The sequence below is a fragment of the Triticum aestivum genome, chromosome 4A (genome assembly GCF_018294505.1).
Source record: "Triticum aestivum cultivar Chinese Spring chromosome 4A, IWGSC CS RefSeq v2.1, whole genome shotgun sequence".
NCBI classification, from domain to species: domain Eukaryota; kingdom Viridiplantae; phylum Streptophyta; class Magnoliopsida; order Poales; family Poaceae; genus Triticum; species Triticum aestivum.
Genome location: NC_057803.1, coordinates 717,772,123 through 717,797,594, shown reverse-complemented (window position 1 = coordinate 717,797,594; position 25,472 = coordinate 717,772,123). Strand labels below are relative to the sequence as shown.

The window sequence follows — 25,472 nt, the reverse complement described above, 5'->3', positions numbered from 1 at the left end:
TCATCACGTGAGATGGAGTAGTTTTCAATGGTGAACATCACTATGTTGATCATATCTACTATATGATTCACGCTCGACCTTTCGGTCTCCGTGTTCCGAGGCCATATCTGCATATGCTAGGCTCGTCAAGTTTAACCTGAGTATTTTGTGTGTGCAAAACTGGTTTGCACCCGTTGTAGATGGACGTAGAGCTTATCACACCCGATCATCACGTGGTGTCTGGGCACGACGAACTTTGGCAACGGTGCATACTCAGGGAGAACACTTCTTGATAATTAATGAGAGATCATCTTAAAATGCTACCGTCAATCAAAGCAAGATAAGATGCATAAAGGATAAACATCACATGCAATCAATATAAGTGATATGATATGGCCATCATCATCTTGTGCTTGTGATCTCCATCTCCGAAGCACCGCCATGATCACCATCGTCACCGGCGCGACACCTTGATCTCCATCGTAGCATCGTTGTCGTCTCGCCAACTATTGCTTCTACGACTATCGCTACCGCTTAGTGATAAAGTAAAGCAATTACAGGGCGTTTGCATTTCATACAATAAAGCGACAACCATATGGCTCCTGCCAGTTGCCGATAACTCGGTTACAAAACATGATCATCTCATACAATAAAATATAGCATCACGTCTTGACCATATCACATCACATCATGCTCTGCAAAAACAAGTTAGACATCCTCTACTTTGTTGTTGCAAGTTTTACGTGGCTGCTACGGCTGAGCAAGAACCGTTCTTACCTACGCATTAAAACCACAACAATAGTTCGTCAAGTTAGTGCTGTTTTAACCTTCGCAAGGACCGGGCATAGCCACACTCGATTCAGCTAAAGTGAGAGAGACAGACACCCGCCAGCCACCTTTAAGCACTAGTGCTCGTAACGGTGAAACCAGTCACGCGTAAGCGTACGCGTAATGTCGGTCCGGGCCGCTTCATCTCACAATACCGCCGAACCAAAGTATGACATGCTGGTAAGCAGTATGACTTGTATCGCCCACAACTCACTTGTGTTCTACTCGTGCATATAACATCAACGCATAAAACCTAGGCTCGGATGCCACTGTTGGGGAACGTAGTAATTTCAAAAAATTTCCTACGCACACGCAAGATCATGGTGATGGCATAGCAACGAGAGGGGAGAGTGTTCGTCCACGTACCCTCGTAGACCGTAAGCGGAAGCGTTAGCAGAACGCGGTTGATGTAGTCGTACGTCTTCACGATCCGACCGATCCAAGCACCGAACGTACGGGGCCTCCGAGTTCAGCACACGTTCAGCTCGATGACGATCCCCGGACTCCGATCCAGCAAAGTGTCGGGGATGAGTTCCGTCAGCACGACGGCATGGTGACGATGATGATGTGCTACCGGCGCAGGGCTTCGCCTAAACTCCGCGACGATATGACCGAGGTGGAATATGGTGGAGGGGGCACCGCACACGGCTAAGGAACAATCCGTAGATCAACTTGTGTGTCTATGGGGTGCCCCCTGCCCCCGTATATAAAGGAGCAAGGGGGGAGGCCGGCCGGCCCCTTGGGCGCACCAAGGGAGGAGGAATCCTCCTCCTAGTAGGAGTAGGACTCCTCCTTTCCTACTCCTACTAGGAGGGGGAAGGAAGGGGGAGAGGGGGAAGGAAAGGGGGGGCGCCGCCCCCCCTCCTAGTCCAATTCGGACCAGAGGGGGGAGGGGCGCGCGGCCCATGCTGACCGCCCCTCTCTCCTTTCCCCTCAGGCCCATAAGGCCCAATACTCTCTCGGGGGGTTCCGGTAACCCCCCCGGCACTCCGGTTTTCTCCGAAATCACTCGGAACCTTTCCGAACTCCGAATATAGTCATCCAATATATCGATCTTTACGTCTCGACCATTTCGAGACTCCTCGTCATGTCCCCGATCTCATCCGGGACTCCAAACTCCTTCGGTACATCAATACTCATAAACTCATAATATAACTGTCATTGAAACCTTAAGCGTGCGGACCCTACGGGTTCGAGAACTATGTAGACATGACCTAGAACTATTCTCAGTCAATAACCAATAGCGGAACCTGGATGCCCATATTGGTTCCTACATATTCTACGAAGATCTTTATCGGTCAAACCGCATAACAACATACATTGTTCCCTTTATCATTGGTATGTTACTTGCCCGAGATTCGATCATCGGTATCCGATACCTAGTTCAATCTCGTTACCGGCAAGTCTCTTTACTCGTTATGTAATGCATCATTCCATAACCAACTCATTGGCCACATTTCTTGCAAGGCTTATAGTGATGTGCATTACCGAGAGGGCCCAGAGATACCTCTCCGACGATCGGAGTGACAAAACCTAATCACGAAATACGCCAACTCAACATGTACCTTCGGAGACACCTGTAGTACTCCTTTATAATCACCCAGTTACGTTGTGACGTTTGGTAGTACCCAAAGTGTTCCTCCGGTAAACGGGAGTTGCATAATCTCATAGTTACAGGAACATGTATAAGTCATGAAGAAAGCAATAGCAACATACTAAATGATCAAGTGCTAGGCTAACGGAATGGGTCAAGTCAATCACATCATTCTCCTAATGATGTGACCCCATTAATCAAATGACAACTCATGTCCATGGCTAGGAAACTTAACCATCTTTGATTCATGAGCTAGTCAAGTAGAGGCATACTAGTGACACTATGTTTGTCTATGTATTCACACATGTATTATGTTTCCGGTTAATACAATTATAGCATGAATAATAAACATTTATCATGAAATAAGGAAATAAATAATAACTTTATTATTGCCTCTAGGGCATATTTCCTTCAACCGGGTGGGGCCACCTATCCCGGAGGGCCCCGTGGGCTGAAGTGGGAGGGGAACCAGCCCCTAGTGGGCTGGTGCCCCCCCCCTTGGGCCCTCCTGCGCCTAGGGTTGGAAACCCTAGGGTGGGGGGGGGGCGCACCACTTGCCTTGGGGGGCACTCCACCCCCCTGGTCGCCGCCCCTGGGGGCCTATATAAAGGAGAGGGGAGGGAGGGCAGCCGTACCCCTGAGTCTTGGCGCCTCCCTCCTCCTGCTACACCTCTTCCTCCTCCCGCAGTTGCTTGGCGAAGCCCTGCCGGATTACTGCATCTCCACCACCACCACGCCGTCGTGCTGCTGCTGGAGCCTTCTTACTCAAGCTCTCCTTCCCCCTTGCTGGATCAAGAAGGAGGAGACGTCATCCGCTCCGTACGTGTGTTGAACGCGGAGGTGCTGTCCGTTCAGCGCTTGGTCATCGGTGATTTGGATCACAGCGAGTACGACTCCATCATCCCCGTTCTCTTGAACGCTTCCGCTCGCGATCTACAAGGGTATGTAGATGCACTCCTATCACTCATTGCTTAGATGAACTCATAGATGGATCTTGGTTAAACCGTAGGAAAATTTTTAATTTTCTGCAACGCTCCCCAACAAATAGTACGTAGAAACAACAGGAATAAAGCCAGCCCAACACTTTCGCAGCCAGCCCACCACCGCCAGCGTACGTGACCCGACCCTGCGTCCACGGGCCACTCAGAACCCTAGATCGCGTCGGGTCCCCGCTCTCATCCCGCGTCTTCGCCTTGTGTCGCCGCGATCCCCACAGGAGATGGCTGACCGGGACCTGCCCGCCGGCGGGCGACGCGCACGCCTTCTCCGACACTACCCACGCCTGCCCAGGTGCCCCTCCCTTCTAATCTCAAGATGCACATGCATTTCCCTCGCCCCATGCCCGATTAATCCAACGCAATTTTAAACAAATCTTTGTCCGCTGGCTTGGATCCAAATACTAGGATGTTTTCTCAGTTCGAAACCGAATTTCTTAATGGAAAACCAAGGATTCTAAGTCGAAATCTTGTCCCATGTTGTTAGATCCATTATTTCTTGAAAAACGAAGGGGTCGGTAGTCGAAATCGAAGAATTTCTACTCAAAATAGGAGGGTTTACTTTGTTGCACATCATGAAGCTTTATCTACAAATTAAATTCCTTCGAATTTTATTGTTGTAACTAGTTGATGTGGACATTTGTTGTGCAAGTGAGAGCAGAAATTGAATTGTCTATCTTTGCACATTAGATTTCTTATGAAATTGGTAATATCTATGCTCCTGAAACTTAGCATAAGTTGAACATGAAATTTTGTGGGTATTTTAGCTGCAAGCTGGTTATATCTTGTTTATCTATTTGGAGTTCACTAGTTGGTTTGCAAGTTCTTACAGGGTTGTGGCTTTATTTTTCCCCTTTTGGTGTACGACTGATAGCACAGTCCTGTCTGAGGGTTGTGGCTTTATTTCCCCCCTTTTGTGTTCAACCAGATTCTAGTCGAAACCCTTCTTAGTGCAAAACTCATTCACGGCATGTTAGATCCAATCATTTTTCAAAACCAAGGAAGTTTGCATAACAAATCACGTTTAATTTAGCGATCTTTCAGTACTAAGGGGCCAATGTTAGGATCCTAGGTTTGTGTTCCCTACATTCGGTGGTATCCTTTTTGGTTATGACATAGGCGCCACTTATGAAGCGAACGTATCTGTGCGACGGGCGTTACTGATGATGGTTCTCTATATTACTAACGAAAATGCTTTGCTGCTGTCATGCTATGTTTATTATATTGTTCTGTTTTGCTCAAAAAGCTGTCTCTCATGCCTGATTTGATGTGGATTAGTTGTTTGTGTAAATGCCGTCCTCGGAGCAGCCAGAGAGGAGGTCGGAGCCATGGCGGTGGAGGAGGAAGACGGGGTCCGGGAGGTGGAGCGGCGGGAAGGGGCTGCACCAAATATCATAGGATAACCAAATATCATTGGGAAATATTATATGGAGTTGAGCACCATGTTTAGGCAGAGATTACAACGGGGAGAAGGGGTGTTACACCGCTGCAAGGATGCAGACGGCCTGCTCGGTCACTGACTGGTCATAGAATTTTGACCTAGTCAGGCGCTTCAAACGAGCGTCAAACGTTCAAGCTGACCGACACCCCTAATATCCAGCCCAAATATGAGGCGGATATGAGGCGCCCAGGCGCGTCCGCCACGTCGGACTGACGATGGGGTCTCACACGAAATCGCCCGTAAACATGATGACCGAGGCTCGTCTCCTCCGTCGAACCAATGTCCCTGCGTGGCGCCGCTCCGGCGGGCCGCGTAGTGCCTAACCCGGCTATTTAAGCTGACCATTGGCACCGAAACCCTACCCCTTCACATTTTGCTCCGCCTATCCGCCGCCACTTTCCCTCACTTTTCGCCACCATTAGTAGCGATGCCCCCCCCCCTCCGGGTGAGGAGCTACCCATTTCTAATGCCGGAGCGCTGACTGCAGCTCCTTGAGCAGATCGGGGCAAGGCGCGAAGCCCGGATCACCATCGGGCTACCTCCGGATGCAGTTTATCCGGAGGAGGAGGAGGAGGTTGAGGAGGAGTAGGAGGAGCCGCAGGAGGATGTGGGGGACGCTGGCGACGCAGATCTGTAGGCGGAGTAGCAGGCCATCCTCGATTCCCTCTGCTCGGAGTCGACTGCAGAGGCCAGACGCCGTCGCCGACAGAAGATGGAGGCGCAGCAGGTTGCGGAGGAGTAGGAGATGCTCGCCTACATGGATGAGGTCGAGCAAGAGGAGGATGAGCCAGAGCCCTCCCACGCGCCCGTCCACCCGGCGCCAGGCACCGACATCATGGACAGCTCCGACGACGAAGATTAGCTAGGGTAGTATGTAGTATGTAGTATGTAGGATTTGTGTTTGCATGCTTTGTATGGATCTAGGGGTTGAAATATGAGAGACTCGGATGCAGAGTGGCTAATTGAGGCATGATCGGTCACTGTCTGCGGACGCGCACGGTCGCGTCTGTGGGCATTTGAGGAATCAGATTTGTCAAGTGGATGTAGATGCTCTAAAGGGGAGGGGGAGAGGAGAAGAACGGAAGGCAACAGGTGAAGGAAGGCAGAACTTCGCGAGGAGGCGATGGAGCGTGGTCGTACGACAGGAATGAGGCGGTAGAAATTTCCGAGTGTGCGGAGGCGTGGGTCCACTGGCCGGGGAAAGAAAGGGGTTCGGGCTGGCGCACCCTGCAAATTGAGTCATCCAAATGTCGGGCTTGATTTTCCTGCCCTGGAAAAGGGAAGGGATCGGGGGGGGGGGATCAGGCAACCAAATGAGTCCCGACGTGGTCTTTTCGGGTCTTCTTCGCCTCTGTCAACATTGAGTGCCTATTCGGAACCTCTCCAGCCTCAAAACTCCGCTCCCGGGCGAGAAGCTCGGTTTGAGCCACTCCCTGCAATTGTGCTGCCGCTCCCTCAGCTTCGGGAGCTGCAGTTGTGGAGCGGAGAGCATCCGAACAGGGGCTGAGTGTCAGCTATGGCTTTGCCACGTCTCACAATACCTTGTCACTGTTTACACCCCGTTGAGCAGACTAGGCGCAGTGGAGAGAGAATTAGACGGAAGGCGCACCGAAAAAGAAAGAAAGAATAGGAGTATTTGTAATGGCAAACATAACATTTTTGATTTTATAATGATATGTTAGAAAAATGTTACCCTTGATGAGTTCGAGTGCCAATCTACTTTTGTTTTTTCCAAACCTTGTTTACTCTGCCGCGGTCTTAGGGCATCTTCAGCCGCGCCCCCAGAAGGCCTCTTCAGGCGTTTTTTTCGCGCCGACGCTCAAAAAACGGCCCAGTCGCGCCCCCAGGAGCCCGTTTTCGCCGGCTTGGGCCGAAAACAGCGCCGGCGGACCCAGCCCGAACCCGGCGCGCTGGGAGGCGCTCGGGGGCGCCGGGCGAACTTTTTTGGCGCGAAAAAACTGCGGGCCCGAGGCGTCAGTGACACGGCTTTCTTCTCGGCCCTTCGTCGTCCTCATCGTCTCGTTTCCCGTGGCGAATCAATGCCAAAGCTGCCGCGCTGCCGTGCTGGTCAGCCTGCGCCATTGATGCCTCACGGGCGGCGCAGTGAAGGCCGGACGACGCGCGTCCCTCGCCCTCGCCTCGCCCGCCACGCTAACGCAAGGTGCCACGCGTGTGGGCGGCGCCTCGGCCTATATATGCCGCCCCGGCGCACCCGGCGTCTCACACTTCCTCGCCCGCCGTCGTTTCTCCCTCTCCTCTCCTCCCCTTTCGCCGTCTCTAGTTCAAAACCAATGGCCGAGCGCTTCCCAGGCGACGGCGCGGCGGCGAACGGCTTCGGCCGCCGCCATCTTCACGAAGACGAGGCTCGCCTCCTTTACGAGGCCGAGTACCCGGTCCCGCCGGACATGCGGGTGCCCGGGGCGTGGAGGATCAGCGCGGGCGGCGTACCGGTGCCCCCGATACCCACCGGCGCGGCGCGGCGTGCGGAGATCGCGCGCATCCGCTCGAACCTGCCGCGTGCGGCGAGGGAGGGGCCACGGTACGTCCCCAACAGCCCGCTGTGGGAACCGTACTTCCGCCGCCGTCACGCCCAGCAGCTCGAGGCCACCAACGGCGTCGTGCCCTCCGGCAGGCAGAACTCCGCCGGCCGGCGTCGGTGGTGGGGCGTGCCAGGGCGCACGTTGGAGGCCGTCCTCGAGTACATCGAGGGCGGCAACACGCCGCGCCTCGACTACCCCGCTCCCCCTTCCTTTTCACGCCGCCGGGGAAGCTCCTGGACCCCGAGGCGCATGGAGACCGGGGGGTCCTCCTCTTCGTCCGGCGGCTCGCCCTGCCTCCGCCCCGTCAAGCCGGAGCCCCAGGACACGCCGGTCGCCGCGCGCACCGGCAGCTCCGGCGTCCGTATCGGCGCCAACGCCTCGCCACCCACCGGCCGTTTCGTCCTCGTCGAGCCCAAGCCGGAGCCCGGCCTCCCCGCGGAGTACGAGGAGATAGCCCGGCGCGGCTTCTCCGGCGAGGACGCCATGTAGTGGGCGCGGGACGACTACCTCCGCAACGAGACGGTACGGCAGTGCCGGGCCCTGGAGGAGATCGCCGCCCGTAAGCGTGGGCGTGAGGACGAGCACGGCGTCGTGATCCTCGACAGCGACGATGACGACGCCCCCGGGCCTTCCAACCCGCCGCCGCGCCAACCGGGGGAGGGGTGCAGCAGGGACGGCGGAGGTTTAGGCGGGGGCGGCGGCGGCGGCGGCGACAACGACGACGACGACGACGGCGGCGGCGGCGGCGACTACACGCGGTTCTACAGCCTCCTCGGCATGTAGAACCGCGTGGGCGGGCGGCGAGGGAGACGGCTGGGGTAGCCCGCAGCAGTTTTTTTTTTGTAAAATATGCTTAAGTTTGAACGAACTAGCCGTGTTTGCGTTAAATTTGAGTCGTTTTGCGCCGTGTGTTGCCTTTTTTACTCGAACCGTTTTGCGTCGTGGGCGCCGCGACTGGGGGCATCACGCCCCCAGTGCGCGGTTTAGCGCCGGTGCGTTCTTAGGGGGCGATTTTTTGCCCCTCCTAGGGGGCCAACGGCTGGAGATGCCCTTATGGCCATGCTCGACGTTGACGGTGAGTGCCGGCGACTATTCTGCATCCCCTCTTAGTACTTGGCCACCGTTTGTCACACAACTGGTGTGTACTCGAAATGGAGGGGGGGGGGGGGGGGGACGGGACGTAGAGAAAGACTATTTGATACCAGAACGGCTGTGAGCATAATCCATCCAAAAGTAATAATATTTGCAAAAAAAAGTTAATGCAAAATTAATCATCAAATAATAATCCCTGAGGAAAATAAATCCTCGTTTCATTTTGTTTTTTTAGAATCGTTCCGCAGCCGTGCTCCCAGAGAGCCCAAGACTCCACTGCCGGGCCGTTTTCACAGTGCACACCACTCCAGGTCTCCATGCTCTGCTCCCCACCCCACCCCACCTCGCCGAGGCGCAGCTCGTCCCGTGCGTTCCCGGCCGCTCCCCCGCGCGCGTCCCCCGGCTCCGGGTTCCGGCCCATCTGTCTGCCGCTTCAGGTGCTCCCGCTCCCCCCCTCCTCCCCTGCTAGCTCCGCCCCGGCCTGCGTTCACTGGTTCCTCAAATTTGCCTGCAGCCCAGCGGGGGCGCCGGTCGGGCAGACCGGCGAAGGTGCCGCCGCCCACGGAACCCCCGAGTACCGGAGGAGGGGTTCCCCTAGGGTTCGTGCCACGGCGTGGGAAGAGCGCAGGCGGCCACCAGCCCCGGGCGGAGCTCCGGAACGCCAACGAGAGGTGAAACTTGTCGGAAAGAGACTTAATTGCCAGAAATACAAATTTATTTTTCTACATCCTGCCATGAACTGTGAGTTTAGATGACGCTTTCGTCGGTACGCGCGAGCTATGTTATCAATTCTTGACTTATGTGCAGTAATTACTAATTCCAGTTATGTGTTTCCTCCACCCTTATGTATGAAAGATTTATAAAGCTTACACCGAAAAAGGCTTTCGCCCCGCTTTATATTATAAAGCCAACCGCACAACAAGCATCCAACAAGATCCAACACACAAACACACACACACGGAGGTCCACAGGAACAAATAGTACAAGATAGGGTCACAGCTGAGGGCAAAGCACAACAAGCCCTAAACCCAAAAAACACACGCCACAGTCCACATATATGAGGGAATTGTGACAGAGAATGAAGGAATTGTGATAGGAGCAGTATATTTTTGCAAATATATGATATGTCTCTCTCTTAATTGTGACAGTATCTCTCCACAGTGCCACTCATCCATGACCTAGCTTCTTCAATGATGATCGGAGCCGCTGGGGGGGCTGTAAGGACATCATCCTCATCAACTGCAGCTTCCTCCATCATCCACTTTCGCGCTGCTGTCAACGCCGCTACTTCCATCAGGAAAGGTCTTGGCAAGTCCTACTTTCTCACTCCTCTGTTCTTTTGCATAAAACCGTGGCGTGTGCACCTGATATCCATACTGGTTTTACTGCCATTTCTTATGATTTATGAATTGTAAGTTGCAATGTCTGCTTATTAGTCCAGGTCCTTGCAAATGCTCCAATAACTTAGTATCACTTATACTTTAATGCAGAACATTTTACTCGAGTATCTCCCGACACTGAGGGAAGAGCTGAATGATCTTCAGGTCAGATTTTGTCGGATCACTGAAAATCACAGTGGTTATATTTGTGTACACTTGCCAAGCAAATCTGATAATGGGTTGCGTATGAACCTTCAGAATCCATTATGCCCAAGAGCTTCACAAAGTAGCAGCCTCTATCCTGCTGGTCCTTCAGATCCTCAGGTGGGCATATAATACTCTATCATGCTGATTTCTTTCAGTTTATTAATGCTTTAAGCTTGTCGAAGTTTGTCATCTTAGCTATACCCATTCATTGGTTCATGAAGTATTTCTGTGATTTATTGCAAAAGCTTAGATGTTCTGTTCTGCAACTCATTAAGCACACTGTAAGAGATGATGCAAGCTTCCTAGAAAATGTTATTGGACAAACCCAATGTTTTAGCAGTTGGCCATTAGGTGGAGGGGTGAGGTTCACCAGCTGTCCAGGGTCTACCAGCGATGGCTGTTAGGTGGAGGGGTGAGGTCTGAGGCGGTTACTTGGCATGCGGCATCGAACTCTAAACAAGTTCAAGGATGCTGGCTTACCATGCCACTGGCCAAAGTGTTCTATGAAACTCAAGCATTTGTGGGTAAGTCCACATGGATGCCACACAGGAGAACAACTGCCACATGAGCGCCATGTTGGACCAAATCCACCTTTGATTGGGCTTAGGGTTTAAAATATCTGGTTTCAATAGTTCGTTGAGATTGATGTTCGTACTGTTGCATCACATTAGTGTAAATCATACATTATTGATGCTTGCCATGATTCCAAAAAGGGTCATTTTTAGCACAAAATGTCATGCCACTGTCCCAGTGAAATAGCAAGCAACCATACAGAAGATGAAAATCCCCTACACAAAACCCTTCTATGGTATCCCAAGTTCCCAACTCATATCTCAACTATTTCCCACCTCTCACAAACACCTAACAAGTTCAAGTGGCTGTAATTGAAAGGATCGAGATGGACCTAGAGGTTGTTGTGTAGTGTAGAACACACAATATTATTATGCCATATTTTGCAGTACCAAGCATGCCAAGAAGGATAGGTCACTACTCACTACCATTTTGATGAAAACAGCAAGAAGGAAAGATTCATTCATTTTGCTCAATCAAAATGGATCAATAGTTACCTGAACCATAGAATTGAAACGATGTGCACTCCTTGAGAGCTTTGGCTGAAGTGCCAAATTAGCAACAGAAGATCTAGCTAATGGGTGAATACCATTTGGGGGATAAGTGAGTTATCAGCTGCCGCGAGTGCAGCAGTACTCTCTTTGATTCTCCTCAAGTTAGCATCTAATGCTTGCTCAAGACTGGGCTTGAACTGCTTCAGGAGGACAGCAGAAACAGATAGACCACGAGCTTCCAGCAAGGAACAATGGCCAATTGATATTTGAACACATTTTGCAGCTGCTCTCAAGCCTCCAGCGGCTGCACAAGAAGACAACACATGCCTCTTTACCAGGAGTGCAAAGGACAAGACCTGCTGGGTAGCCCATGTAACCAGCTCAGATGCATAACATGACTCATCACCAAAAACTTCCACTGAATCACTGAGCGCCTGAGCTACAAATGAAATAACTTGTTGAGCAAGTGCAGCAGTGTATGCCCCACCATATGAAGTGCTTGACGGATGTATAGTTTGCAAATTACATTGAAGCCTTTGATAATGTGCACCGAGTAACAGACTGTGAGCTTGAGGGCCATCACCAAGCCTTTTTAGAGCAGAAGCGGCAGCACGGAGCTCAATGCCACGAGTAGAAGACTGACAAGCAGCTTCAGCAAGCTGGTCTGTCAGCTTTTGACGATTATCAGAGACGGCACTTCTCAAAGCCGAAATTTCAGCTGTAGTTAGAGTTTGTGTCCGGTCTGCAGCAACTCCCTCCGCTTCATCTAGTGCATCTAGCGTTTCATCCACTTTTCTCTCAGCTAGCAAAACATCAAGCATGTCTGGGAAATCTGCAGACCATTTCTGTATTTCTGAAGGCTCCTGGCCTTCAACATTGGATATGTCCTCTTCTGTAGAACCTTCAGTGCCCGAAGTCAGGGAATCTATTGAACTCCTTCAGATAGACCATGGATTAAAGCTGCCTGTGTATTGAGTAAATTACTAATTGACAACCCCCAAGGACTTCTTCGTGTCTCAATTGAAGCTCAAGATGGGGTTGAGTCAAGGTTCTTTTCTCCGGTAACCGACCAGTTACCGGAAATTCCCCTGCCTCCTGATTTTTTTTGTGACCGCTCATCTTTTATTTTTATTTTGAATTTAAACGTTAAGGCCATGTCAAATAGACCCTGTATGCCTAATGGATCACACAATGGCTCATGGTTTACTAGAAAAGTCGAAGACACCTTAGCCCAAGGTCGTGCGGTTGACTCCCCATGCTGCTGATTATATTTTTTGTGTGGTAGTCACGCTTGGAGGACAAAAACAATCACAGTGCGGCAAGGAGGATCGGACCCACGGCTTTGGCAAACCCTTCACTTACCATTGCATTGTTTATATATAGGAATTTAGTCCATGATCAAATTATAACAATCCCATGAGAGTATGCATAACAAAACTTTAATAACTATGTTCTCTCACGATAAGATCCCAACAAAATAGAGAATTATAATCAGCAATCTTGAAGCACCAACAATATGAGGAACATATGTGATGTCCCGATAGGGAACAAGATGGGAGTGGTTGCTTTGAGATACGTGGATTCACGTGGCGTTCTTATTATTGCTTTGGTCTGGTACATATCTAGTTATCCTGTTTTTTACCATGAAGTAGTTTTGTTCCATATATTTGCAGTCTGGACTACCGTCATTGATGGAGTTTACCAGAAATGCTTACTGAATTTCTAGTAAGATGGAGTCTCATTATGATTTCTGTCACGTTTCAGAAACCCTATTATATTGCCCATCACATAGGCCGTTTACACTGCTGTTATGGCAACATCGCCTGTGCCAAATTCTTACCGTCTTCAATCAGTTCACAAAGTAGCAGCCTCTATCCCACTTATCCTTCAAATCCTCAGGTGAGCTTATTATAATCCGTAAATCCTACTGATTTCTTTCTTTTTATTAATGGTTTAAGTTTGTCTAAGTTTGTCATCTGAGCTATACTCATTTATTGGTTCATGAAGTGTTTCTGCAAATTTATTGCAAAAGCTTAGATGTTCTGTTCTGCAACACACTGTAGAAGATGATACAAGCTTCCTAGAAAATGTTAGTGGACAAACACAATGTTTAGCAGTTGAAATAGGGTTGTAATGTGGTTTTCGGTACAGATGCACACAACGAAGATGACATTAGCTGAAGACGAGTATCGTGATGGGCAAAGATGATTTTCTTGGTGGTCATTATGGAAGCGATCTATTATGAGGCTGCATTGCTTGCCCAAAGAGAGCACATGGTGCAGGTAGGGCATGTAAATCAGATATCCCTTGTCATCCCAGCACTCCGAGCTAATTATTTACTAATTTCAACGCGCAGTAGAGGCACACACGATATATTGCAGTAAGCCACTCTGTTGAACTGAGAGCATCTCTAATAGCAGCCCTATTTTAGGTCACCAAAAGTGGTTGGAGTACAAAATTTGGGCACCAAAACTTGCTTTTTTTTGGGCACGAAAAAGTGGCGTGTCCAACAGCAGCCATATAATAGGCACAACTGCTCCAACAACTGCCTTAAAATAGCGCACGCATCACAAATTTGCTGTTCACATTTTCTTTTTTGAGGATGTGTCGTCCACATTTTACATATGGCATAAACAAAATGTATGAACTAGTTGGCATTGCCTAAAAAGGAAGGATGAATAACCTTCAGTTCACTTGAAAACATACTAGAATTCAGCGTCCATTTGCCTTTTATGATATTACTAGTTGTAGAATCCAAGTTTGAATGGTGGGCTGACAAATTGACCAAGGCCTAATAGAGATTCACATTCCTAGAATTGTAACACTTTGCATGTATCCATACCAGTGAGCATGTAGTTTGTGACATGAAGTGTAAAATTTTAAATGAGCCAATGTTACTTCACCATATCTCCAAATGCTGCTCGATGCGTGTCCTTCACCCCTGCTTTTCCGTGCTTAACTTGGATGAAACTTAATTTTCTCTCCAAATTACTCCTGTAAAGAAATATAATGGCCTTATATTTCTTTACAGAGGGAGCACATGGATACGGAGGTGGAAGAAAACCTTGTTTATAGTTGAGAGAAACTTGAGAAGCTAGGGTGGACCTGCCTTGAGGCCTGTAGAGAAGAGACCCTGGGGGACCGCGTCGAGTCCTACAGAGCATCTGGCCGGGCTTCCTGAACTGAACATCCAAGTGGGACAAGCTTGGTTGTTGATCCTTGCCAAACTGCTGGTGTACAAATTCAGAATGGTACTCTACGAGAGTCAGACATCCTCAGTTAGATGAGCACGTCTTTCCATGTCTCAGTTTGCTGGCCTCAATGAAACTAAACTAAAAAAGTATAGTATGTCGAGAGTGGGAGACACAGAACTGTCAATATGAGAACCAATTCCATTCATTGACTGACCATCATGTTGAACTGAAAACAGGGGCCTGCTGGAACGACTAGATCACCCACTTGCCTTCAGATTTCGGAGGAAATTCAGGGAGACAAACTTGAGCATACATATATTAGTAGTAGAACATACTGTAGATGGGGGCGATTTGGGGGTTACCTTCTGAGAATACTGTATTACCGTTGTCGCCTGGGGTGGAGCCCTTGGTGGCCGAGCAGTCGGTTAAATCCATCTGCGGTGGTGCTGCCGGTCCAGCGCGGGGTGAGGAGGGAGGGAGCGGTGCTACAGCGCGGGGTGTGGACCGCTGCTGCTGCCGGGCTCCCCAAACTGTCCAGACGGACGGCCGGTCGCTGGCTTGCCAAACCGGCGGCTCACGTTTGGGCTGACCGGCAACCTACAAACGCAGCCCAAATCTGGGGCGGGTATGTGTAGGATCCCGTGGCCGCACACGGTTTGGTTGCGGATCTGACGGCTAGGACCTCGTGGACTGTTGTTCATGCTGCGGGACGCGAAGCCCGATGACGTGGAGGAGCTTGCCCTCCGCGTCGCATCGCATTGGTCGTGGTTGGACCGGGGCGACAGCGTAAGCTCTGGTTCCACGCCGTCCCCCATCGCCCGACAACCCTGTGCAAGCAACGTCGCCGGCCCCTTGTGTTCTTCGCATAGTTTCGGCTGCTCTGCGCCCCTCCAGGTGCGCCGCCCCTGCGTCCCTCTCCGTATGTTGTACCAACTCCCAATGGCATCACTGGGTCCTCCTGCGTGCGCCGGCGCCGACAAGGACATTGACGCCCAAATTAGAGGTGTGAGTCACACGCAGTGAGCGGTAACGGGCGAGGGAAAGGGCAGCAGCAGGGAGGCATTGGGCGCACACTGGTGGATTTGGAGGACCAGATCCTCGCGACGGTCCTTCGGCTCTCCCTCACAATGTCAGAGACGGATGCGAGGTGGCTCCGCCACAAAAACGCCAAACACGCCGGCTCGCCATCGGGCGATCGAAACGCGAGGCTATGGCTCAGGCGGCTTGTCTGGCCGAGGCCCGGGACAGCATGATTCGAAGAATGACCGGCAACCTCTCCTTCGACGAGGACCCAGACCTCACAGACGGCTCCAGCTTCGACAATGACGCACCTCCGGCCGTCGACGCCTACACAAAGAGGTACAATTGCACCGTCAACCACAAGGGGAAGTGGACGACGAGGAGATGGCGGTTTCCTCCGCCCTTCTTCGTCTCTTCGTTTTTTCTGTGTTTTTTTAATGTTTAGTTAGTATTGTCCGGCGATGAACACTTGTTCTGTTGGTTGTCCTACCTATGACTGGTACTGCGTGATTGATGCCCGAATTATGTACGTTTGTTGCTAAATGTGTTGATCTACGTATTTTTATGTTTTACTCTCTGTTCTTAAATACAAGTCTTTGTAGAAATGGAGGGAGTACATTGCATGAGTTGCATGGATATACATGAGACGTTTACAGAGACAACAAAAATGAGGGTCATGATTCGTGGATGTTCCAAGTGGCAAATGAAGAGTGACCGGTCATGGTTCGCGGACGTTTGTAGGGCCGGACCTGCGGCCGTAGATGCTCAGGTCCCTTGTCTCATTTGTGTCAAAAACGTTCTTATATTATGAAATCTAGGGAGTATTTTGTTTAGCATCGCAATGGCATGGCATGCACGCAGCGCATAGGATTCTTCTGCCGTCCGTCCCGGTGTGATAAACAAAGGCAGGTGGGGCGCGGGGTCTGTATCATGGCACCGAAAGGGACCAAAACTCGTGGGCCGTGTCGGGCACGGGTGCGACTTTTCTGGCCGTCCGCCCAGATCTGGCCTCGGTACCAGGCATTTAATACGAAAGTTAATGAATTCCGGCCGGAACGATCAGGCAGGCGCGAGCCAGCTGCGCAAACAAGTTGTTTCCTACTCCGTGCTGATAACAGACGCCACACAAAACAAAACAGGCTATCTCCACGGAGGTCACGCACGCCAGATGCGCACGCAAGCCGCGAGGCTCTCCTATCCTTTCTCCGTTTCCTCCTCTGCCCATGGCTCTACCAAACCTCGCCGCCGGGCACCCCCGTCGGCGGCGCCTGCCCGCCGCCGGGCCGACCAGGCCACCCGACGCATGCCTGCGCTGGATCCGACGTGTGACGTCGCCGTCGTCCAGGCACAGCACACCGCCGGACGTGTCGATGTAATCCTGGGCCGTCGTCGGTGCACGTCGCCGGATCGAAAGTCGCGGCCGGCGAAGCGCTCCGCCGGTGTCGACGTATGGCTGGGCCGGTGGATCGATCTATCCGGTGTCGTCGATCCTGGCCATGACTGAAGCACGACGTCGGATCCAACTCGTGGTTGACAAGTGATCGCCGTGCATCATCGGTTTGCTGTGAGGAAGCCAAATTTTCGTACCAGGTAAATTCCTCGTTTTTTTTTTGCGATTGTTTTCATTAAGGCCATGAATCAGTTTACCCTCTTTAGTCGTCGTATAATCCTCATGTTGAAAACCTCGTCGGTTATGGGAGGGATCGAAGTGGATCAGCCATGTCAAGTGGCGGTAGTCCAAATCTTCCATGAGACCTCCGGCAAAGATGGGATTAATTAACCTTCACGTTGGCAAGGAACACGGCTGTACACAGATCCATGCACAATCTCCCGGTCTCAAAACATAAAAAAAAAAGGTATAACCAGAAAACGGAAGCTAGGTTCTTAACAAGAACAACACAAAGATCTTTGTCCACATCTCTTTAGCTATTTATTTATTTATTTATTATCAAGGCCTCGAATATTCTGCACAAGAAACTACTCCCTCCGTTCCTAAATATAAGTCTTTGTAGAGATTTCACTATGAACCACATACGGATGTATATAGATGCATTCTAGAGTGTAGATTCACTCATTTTGCTTTGTATGTTGTCCATAGTGAAATCTCTACAAAGACTTATATTTAGGAACGGAGGGAGTACTGAATTTTGGTAGTAATTCCTCTAGTCATTGCTGTGCTGTACGAGATAATACTCCAAAGTACCTTGGTCGTATTGGGATGCCACGGTGCAGGTTTGTTCAGTGGCGAAAGAGTAGAGTATAGGATAACGAAAGGAGAGTCTGCCCACAGTCATCAATGATCGTGCCAGAACGAAACGGCCATGCCAAAGGTTTTACCTGGGCAATCCATATCTATTGAGTTTGTAGTTGCCGGCTCTGTGTCCAAGTGCAGCGGTGTTTGCAAACATATCATGGTTTGAGTTAACTTGCACAACGGAATTTGTACAACCATTTTGTCACCCAAGACGTATGATGTTCAACCTTGTATAGATAACACAAGGAAAAATGATGAGTGCACAAACAGATTGTAAGCTGCACCAACAACACAAATATGCAGAGCAAGCAGTTAATTCCTAATGTCATCACGCAGACAAAAGTAAGGCCCAAATGAGATTTTGCAAGCAGTACACAGTGCTGCTCACCTTAATTTTCCACAAAAAGAATGCAGTAATGGAATGAAACATACATTCTTAAGGTCTGTCAAACAAGATAATAAATTTTTTAGTTAGTTCATCACTGCATCCAACTTCATTAGGTATTAATATCAGATCAATATGGTAACTAGAAAAAAAAATATGCACAAAACGCTATGAATGTGGGTGTCTTGATTGTATCTGAAGAAGCAAAGCCCATTATGGCCTTCCTCCGGATAATAAAACTGTTATCTTCACTACATGCAAGCAGTCACATATGTTAACTTTTCTGAAATACATGAAAACAGAGGCATCATAAAGAAAATACCTTCACCTTGAAGAAAACATATTTAGCAAATTACTCCCATCTTCTGCAAATTAAATTAACCACGTAGATCAGCTAAGCCACTATGACAACATCACAATAACTTAATTAACATGAAAGAAGATAAGACACTCTAAAATAGTGCAATGCCAAGAAATTCTATCATGTGAAAATATGTACTACTCTCTCCGTTCCATAATATAAGAATGTTTCTGACACTAGACTAGTGTAAAAAATGCTACTCCCTCCGTCCCACAATGTTAGACCTTTTTGCAAGCTAGTTTAGCTTGCAAAAACATCTTATATTATGGGACAGAGGGAGTATTATATTATGGTATGGAGGGAGTAATTTTTACCCATTGGAGATAAATGATGTGAATTGGGATGGGTTTGATTTATTGATCCTGCAGGTTAGGATAAGATATTCCCTGAGAAAACGATTTAAGATGATATTTTGACTGATTGTTGTTCTACATGAATAACTGCAATAAGAGTTAAATACTGTTGGAAATTTTAATTAATGGATTCGATGTTAATTACTATGCAACACAGCCGATGAGTTACATGAAGCTCTAGATATTCCTTTTTTCGTCCTTCAAAAAGGAGCTAAAGGCTACGGAAGAACATTACACCCGCTGTAGACTAATCATCCTTCAGTGCAAATATAATTCATACATTTTAATTTATGCACATTACATTTATTATGTTTAATTCAAATGCCCTCTAAACATTCTAAATAACCAAGAACCAAGTACATCCACATTATTTGCCCTAACCAAGATAGAGATGGAAAGGAGTAGGGAGGAAGTACCTTATCGTAGATGGGATCACAGTAGGATTAACCGAACACATTTTTAAGCGTATGGAGTGATTTATCCCTAGCCGGGGTGGTCCCGACCGATCCCTATGCAACCGAGCATAGCGTAAGGGCGGATTCTTTTTGTGAGGGTTATTCATTTCCTTATCATGAAGGGTCCATATGCTTGTTACCTGCCAGTTCGACAATTTTCTGATCCATATGTTTCTTATACATCTCATCGATGCCTACTTCTTAGGACTTGTTTGGAATTGCTCCCGCTAAAATTCAACTTCGCTCTAAAAATGTAATCCAAACGAGGTAGATCCATGATGTCTCACTCCACAAAAACTAGAATTTGGTTACAACTCTTTATTTTCCCTGAAGCTCTTCAGGGGTTGCTCAAAAAACTCTAGTTCAAAGAGTCGTTATGAAGTTTTTTTAGAAATAACCACATATATTTCTTTAGATAAACGTATTACAGAGAGTACATATGTGTTCAACGCAATAGAAATACATAGGTGTCTTACATATTTGCACAAAGATCCCGCAACCAGTAACACTACAATTCCACAAGTGGAGAACCTTTGTGACTCGCTGAATTGTTGCCCACCATCGTCCTCCGGCATCGCTAGAGAAAAAGGAGAATGACCACCATACTTAGATCTGAGGGAGCACCTTTTGCATACAAGGATGCTTTTCGAGCCGATGAATCGAACCGTCGCTTGTGACAAGTCTGAGGCTTTGTGGCGCGTCGGCTCGGGCTCTTCCCATGTGCACTAGATCTCGACGCCATCAACTTCATCCAACACGGTTGAAGAAAAGGAACATCGCCGTCTGACCATCCACACACCCCACTTCAAGACACTGAACACAACTGCAACAACCGATGCCAATGTCACCCAAAGGAGTGCTGAGCGCTGACCTATAGACACAAATCTCGCCGGATCTGAAGACCAGCAAGAGCACCAAGCCACCTGCTCGCCCGACACCATCGATTAGAGCACCAACGGGATGGAGGAAAAGCAAAGGCAAATTATTCGGATGTGGCGTCGTCTCCTCCATTAATGCAACATCTCAGAAAGGAAGTACCCTATCCTATCTCCTTACTGGAGAGAATCACAGGGGTCCCCGGCCACCCCCACCTTTGGAGCGGCATACGGGAGGGACTCTGGAGAGCGGAGGTAGAAAATCGCCTCCCGGTCACCTCTCAAGACCTGTTCCGGTTCAAGAAGGCTAGGAACGAAGCAGTTCTTGAAGCCTCCGAGTCATCGTGGAGTTGGGTGTAAAATCACCACCACTTCCAGCAGTAAGTGGATACCACATTATTATTTTTCTCCGCGTCACCCAGCCAAATAGTCTTTTCCCATCATATTTTCCCATTTTTCGAAGTTGGGACTAGCTGGAAGCCAAACCAAAATAGGGTGAGTCCAGGGCACATCTAGATGTGCCCTAATTATTGCACACTAGAAGGGTTGGGCGCGCTTTGACGCGCTGTTGATGTTGTTGAGATTCTTAATAAAAATTACCCATTTCGTTAAAATATAAGGTGTATTACTTTTTTAAAAATCCAACCTCTTTAAGTTTAATCAAATTTATGAAGAAATATATCAAAATTCATAATATCAAATTGGTGTTATTAGATTCATCATTAAATGAATTTTCATAATTTTTTTGACTTAATATTATGGATGTCGATATTTTTGCCTCTAAACTTGGTCAAAATTAAAGAAATTTGACTTTCCAAAGAACTAATACCCCTTGTATTTTGGAACCGATGGAATATTTAGTTTGGCGGATGGGGGAGACAATTGAGTGTGTTTTATGTTTATTTGTAAGGCGGTTATTTGATGGGTCTTTCATTGTGTGATTCTGTGTTATGCGCTAATCAACTCATACTGCATCGTGGCTACATGTACTATATTGATGCTATAGTATCATTACATGATGGCGCTTCTTTTTTCTAGGTGGTAAGCTGATGCACGGGGTTGATATGTTCTTTTAGCCGGTTGGTGTTGATTGATTTGAAAAATCGTTGCCCTGATCAAAATGGTAAACCAAAGTTAAAATTGAATATAGAATAAAAGAGCTTGAAAATTAGGGAATATGATGAATTAAAATAATTAAATGGGGGAGCTTCTTGAGAAATTATTGACCCGACCAAAATTACGTGACCAAGTTCTAAACTGAAGACCTCAATTCATTGTGAGGATTTAAAAATTAGAAAGCATACTCATCTAGTGAAGAGTGTACATCTAGTTTCAAAATGTGTCCATAAAAGAATGTACTTCTATCTTCCCAATGCACTTTAAAGTAGGAAAAAAATACTTCTCTCTCATCACACAGTAATCAAGACCAATAGCTACACATGGTCTTCTTAATTTCTACATGCACTTAGGCTAGCCATAGTGGGAGTAACTTAGCTAGTAATATAACGCATCCCAAGACAAATATGCTTATGTGGCAAAGAGTTAATGAGGAGAGAGATGCTTGTGGTAACATAATATGTTACTGTAACATAACGCACTCCAATGCAAAATGTGTCTATAATCAAATAAATAAAGTCTTGCATGACACTAAACTTATGTTACTATCCATTATAAACGTAGTAACATATATATGTTACTACTCTAAGTTACTTCCCACTATGACTAGCCTTAGGTCATTGGGGCTTGGGTAATTAAAGAGGAGAGAGATAATGACTTGTACCTTTTTGATGCATTTTTTACTCAAGTCCATAATTTGTCCTAAAATTTCTAGATGCACACTCTTCACCGACGAAGGGAGTAGTGTATAGTATAAAAGAATTGAATGAGAGCTTTGATAAATTGTTGACTTGGTAAAAATCGGGTGACAAGTATTCCTGAAGAGATATACTACTACTAGAAACACCAGGAATAAAAGCCCGGCCCAGCACTTCCGCAACCAGCCCACCACCAGCCTGACCCGACCTGACTCTGCATCCACGGCCTAGAACCCTAGATCGGGTCGCCGCTCTCTCGTCTCGTCTCCCCCTCGTGTCGCCGCTGCCCACCGGAGATCGAGCGATGGCTGATGGGGACCTGCCCCCCGGCGGGCGACGCGCACGCTTTCTTCGGGACTACCCGGCGCCTGCCCAGGTGCCTCTCCATTCTATTCTCTATAAGCGCACGCATTTCCCTCGCCCCATGCCTTCGAAACCTAATTTCTGGATGGAAAACTGGTTATATCTATTTGGTAGTCGAAATTTCTGGATGGAAAACTGGTTATATCTATTTGGTAGTCGAAATCAAGCTGCAAGCTGGTTATATTTTATCTATTTGGAGTTCATTAGTTGGTTTACAAATTTATGCAGGGCTGTGGCTTTCTCTTTCCCGTTTTGGTGTAGAGCTGATAGCATATTTCTGTTTGATTAAGCAGAATATTATAATTTTTGCAATTTTTATAGTCACTAATTGCCAGTTTTTTTAGCATCAACGGATGATCCCCCAGCATGTCCATCAGTCAGCGTGGGACGAGAAGATACAGGAGATTGACTTGGAAATAAGGGAAGATCGAGGGCGTATCAACTTCCTGACCGGCCTTGTTAAGAAGGAGGTAAACAGATTATTCTTTTGGAAGCAATGCGGTAGGGCAATTTACTTGTCTGCCGTGTAAATGTTCTACTCTTAACGGATTCCAGTTTAATAAAATGTGGGTGCATCATTAGACTAGAGCCACCCGTTTTCATGCTTCTCAGTACTTAGTGTTTCATCGATGTGTTCTGTTTCAATAATACGCCAAAGTAGTTGGCACACTGCCATTCAGATGATTGTTTTTCTGCTGGCTTTAATATGTACTAGTTTGGATGTTATCTTGATCCCAAAGATGATTGTTGAATGCTTAATTGATGCTATTGCCTGGCAGTAAAGGCATTTGTAGCATCTGAACATTCTGGTTCCAGATGCATATAGCCACCTTGTATTGCCTAAATTAGTTGTTTTTGTCTGCTCAGTTCTGTGCGTTGCATATTTGTTCATAGAGGCTGGTTGTTGTCCTTGCTAGATTATAATCAGAGCTACTCCATCTTAATAGTTGACATTCCAGCCCTGACACTTACTAGACAATTAAACTCGGTAGAGCGGACAAATGCTCCTAGACAAATCTACTTCTGGACTCTGGTTGCAGTATCAGGTGGGAAAGCAGTTTGTCAGTGTGACCCATTCTTGTTTTCTTTGTGGTTTGTGCTATTCTGGAGTTGGTTTGTACCAGGTAATTTTTTATATAGATAATAATGCAATTATGATGGATTTGTTTGAGCATTATATGCTGTATGTGGTATGCATATATCTAGCTATCTGTATCTATCATTAGTAGATAGTCAGGGACTTAGGCCTTGGTTGCATTACTCCTATCCATCCATGGGTATTAAGTGTAGATGGGTCGTTATAAGTTATTTCCTTGTAAACTAATATATTTTTAGAAATGTGTCACAACTGATGAACAAGACTATCTCGTCAAATCAGTCAAATTGCAAGAATAGAGTTCTGGCCAGTGTGTGATTTGCTTGAACTTCAATTCCTGAATACATTGTTGTTTCCTAGGAGCTTGGCTTTTTTGGACTGTCTGATGAGTTAGAGGGTGAAACTCCTGATGTGCGAGCTCTGAACCGCGGCCTGAACACCATTCACAACAGGATGATGTTCTTACGGAGGAGGTAATAACCGCTGCGTTCTTATTTCCACATGCTGTTACGTTCTTGGATTTTGCTTTAATACTACCTGAGTCTTGTTTTAGGTATGCTTGCCTCATGAAGCTGAAGAAGGCAGAAACAGGAGATGGGCGATATATCCAGAAGAAGCTGAAGGCCTATAATGCTGAACTTGTGATCATCATAAACCAGATCGTCGACAAGGGTGGACTTTACTGCATAACACCAGACATCTTCTCGGAGGACATTGTCCTGATTGATTGATCGATTATCAAAATTCTGTGAAATTTGAATGTTGATAGTTCGGAGGACAATTGCAACTCCATGCTCTGCGTTTTTACCTTGGAATGACTATAATCTCGCCGGATAAACCTTTTTCTGTCTGGATAGTACTTTAGACTGCTCGAGTAGACCTTAGGTTCTAGCTGAATTTTGGCGTGCCGGCTTTTAGCAAGTTTTGAACTGCAGTGTTGTATATTGGTCTGGGGGTGTTGGCTGTGTGATGATTTTTCAGTGGATGCTGGATGTTGCTATATAGTATATCTTTTGAATAACAGCTGTGGTATTTGCATCTGTTTGGCATTTGCTATAGATACCTTCTGAACTGATGTTTAATTTCCCATTGTTATTTTGTACCGAATTGAAGCGAGGTGATCTAATTCGTAATTTTCTCGAGGCGAAGCAGTTGCCTGTTTTGACCTGTCTCATTTAGTTGATACTCTAGTTGCATTTTCAGCAGCTGGACTCAAATTTGATGTATATTCTGAAGAAAGCTCTATTTTGCTTATGCAGCTGCTTAGCTCCAAGTACAATGCATCCAATGATGTGTTAATTGTGACAAGAGAATTCAAGGCCTGCACGTCTCTTAGAACCGCCATGTCGGCTTCAGAATTTTCATACAAGTGAAGCTCATTCATGGCACAAACAGTCAAATTTTGCATCGAACCTGCAAGCTCATTTATGAAATGTCAGCAGATCAAATGAGCCAAAAGCTACAAACCTTTTCAGAACTTGTGCTACAAGGAGATATGCATTGTCTGATAACTTGAAACAAATAAGGACCAGCCTCGCGTATGTTAGTTGGTCATAAGAATATTAGGCAAGGGATAACTGATACAAGAACATCCAACACAAAATCTATCAAATAAAATAATACTGGGCAAAACAATAGATAGAACAATTAATAGCAAAAAGGAAACGACACAGCCAGCCAATAGGGAAAACGAGTTTGTATAAATTACCAAACTAGTTCACCGAAGTTAGAAGTTCATACCCATCATGTGCAAGCAATGAACATAGCAATCGAAGCTGGCTTGCGGAAGACTATGTAAACCGGCTTGCAGGCCACTTATATTATCCGCAGAGGATTTACCACTATCCTCGGCATTGGGCTTCGCTCCAGATGATCCAGCAACACTGGCATCCTCTTGGACATCTTGTGTTGAATTCTCAGGCCTGGATGGTTTCTCAGATGAATTTTCCAACTTAGCTTGATCTATTTCATTCTCAGCATTAAGCATGACAACTTCCAGAAGATTGAGTAACTAAAAATATTCAAAAGGTTAAGAAAAACTCAACCGAGAAAAAAAAATCTATATTGAAAATGTTGAAAACAAATCGTGAACCTGTTCAAGATGAGCTACACTTGTCATATAAAGAGGCTCATTTTATAGAGTTAAAAGTAGAACAAGTGCAAAAGCATTCTCTTGTTCCCCG

The 25,472-nt window shown here is 47.4% G+C and overlaps 1 protein-coding gene across 1 annotated transcript; it reads left to right on the top strand.

Annotated features, from left to right (window-relative positions):
• Positions 1 to 9,646: 9,646 nt before the first annotated feature.
• LOC123088314 (uncharacterized) lies at positions 9,647 to 24,329 on the top strand. Its single transcript, XM_044510507.1, has 7 exons — positions 9,647 to 9,766; positions 9,960 to 10,013; positions 10,107 to 10,172; positions 12,884 to 13,018; positions 22,538 to 22,663; positions 23,650 to 23,762; positions 23,843 to 24,329. Exons 5-7 carry the CDS (start codon positions 22,547 to 22,549, stop codon positions 24,018 to 24,020), a joined length of 408 nt encoding a protein of 135 aa, XP_044366442.1. The 5' UTR covers positions 9,647 to 9,766; positions 9,960 to 10,013; positions 10,107 to 10,172; positions 12,884 to 13,018; positions 22,538 to 22,546; the 3' UTR covers positions 24,021 to 24,329.
• Positions 24,330 to 25,472: the final 1,143 nt, after the last annotated feature.

Coding starts and splice junctions, on each gene's coding strand:
- LOC123088314 (XM_044510507.1), top strand. CDS start 22,547: ATGATCCCCCAGCATGTCCATCAGTCAGCGTGGGACGAGAAGATACAG. Junction 22,664..23,649: donor CCGGCCTTGTTAAGAAGGAG/GTAAACAGATTA, acceptor GTTGTTTCCTAG/GAGCTTGGCTTTTTTGGACT. Junction 23,763..23,842: donor ATGATGTTCTTACGGAGGAG/GTAATAACCGCT, acceptor GTCTTGTTTTAG/GTATGCTTGCCTCATGAAGC.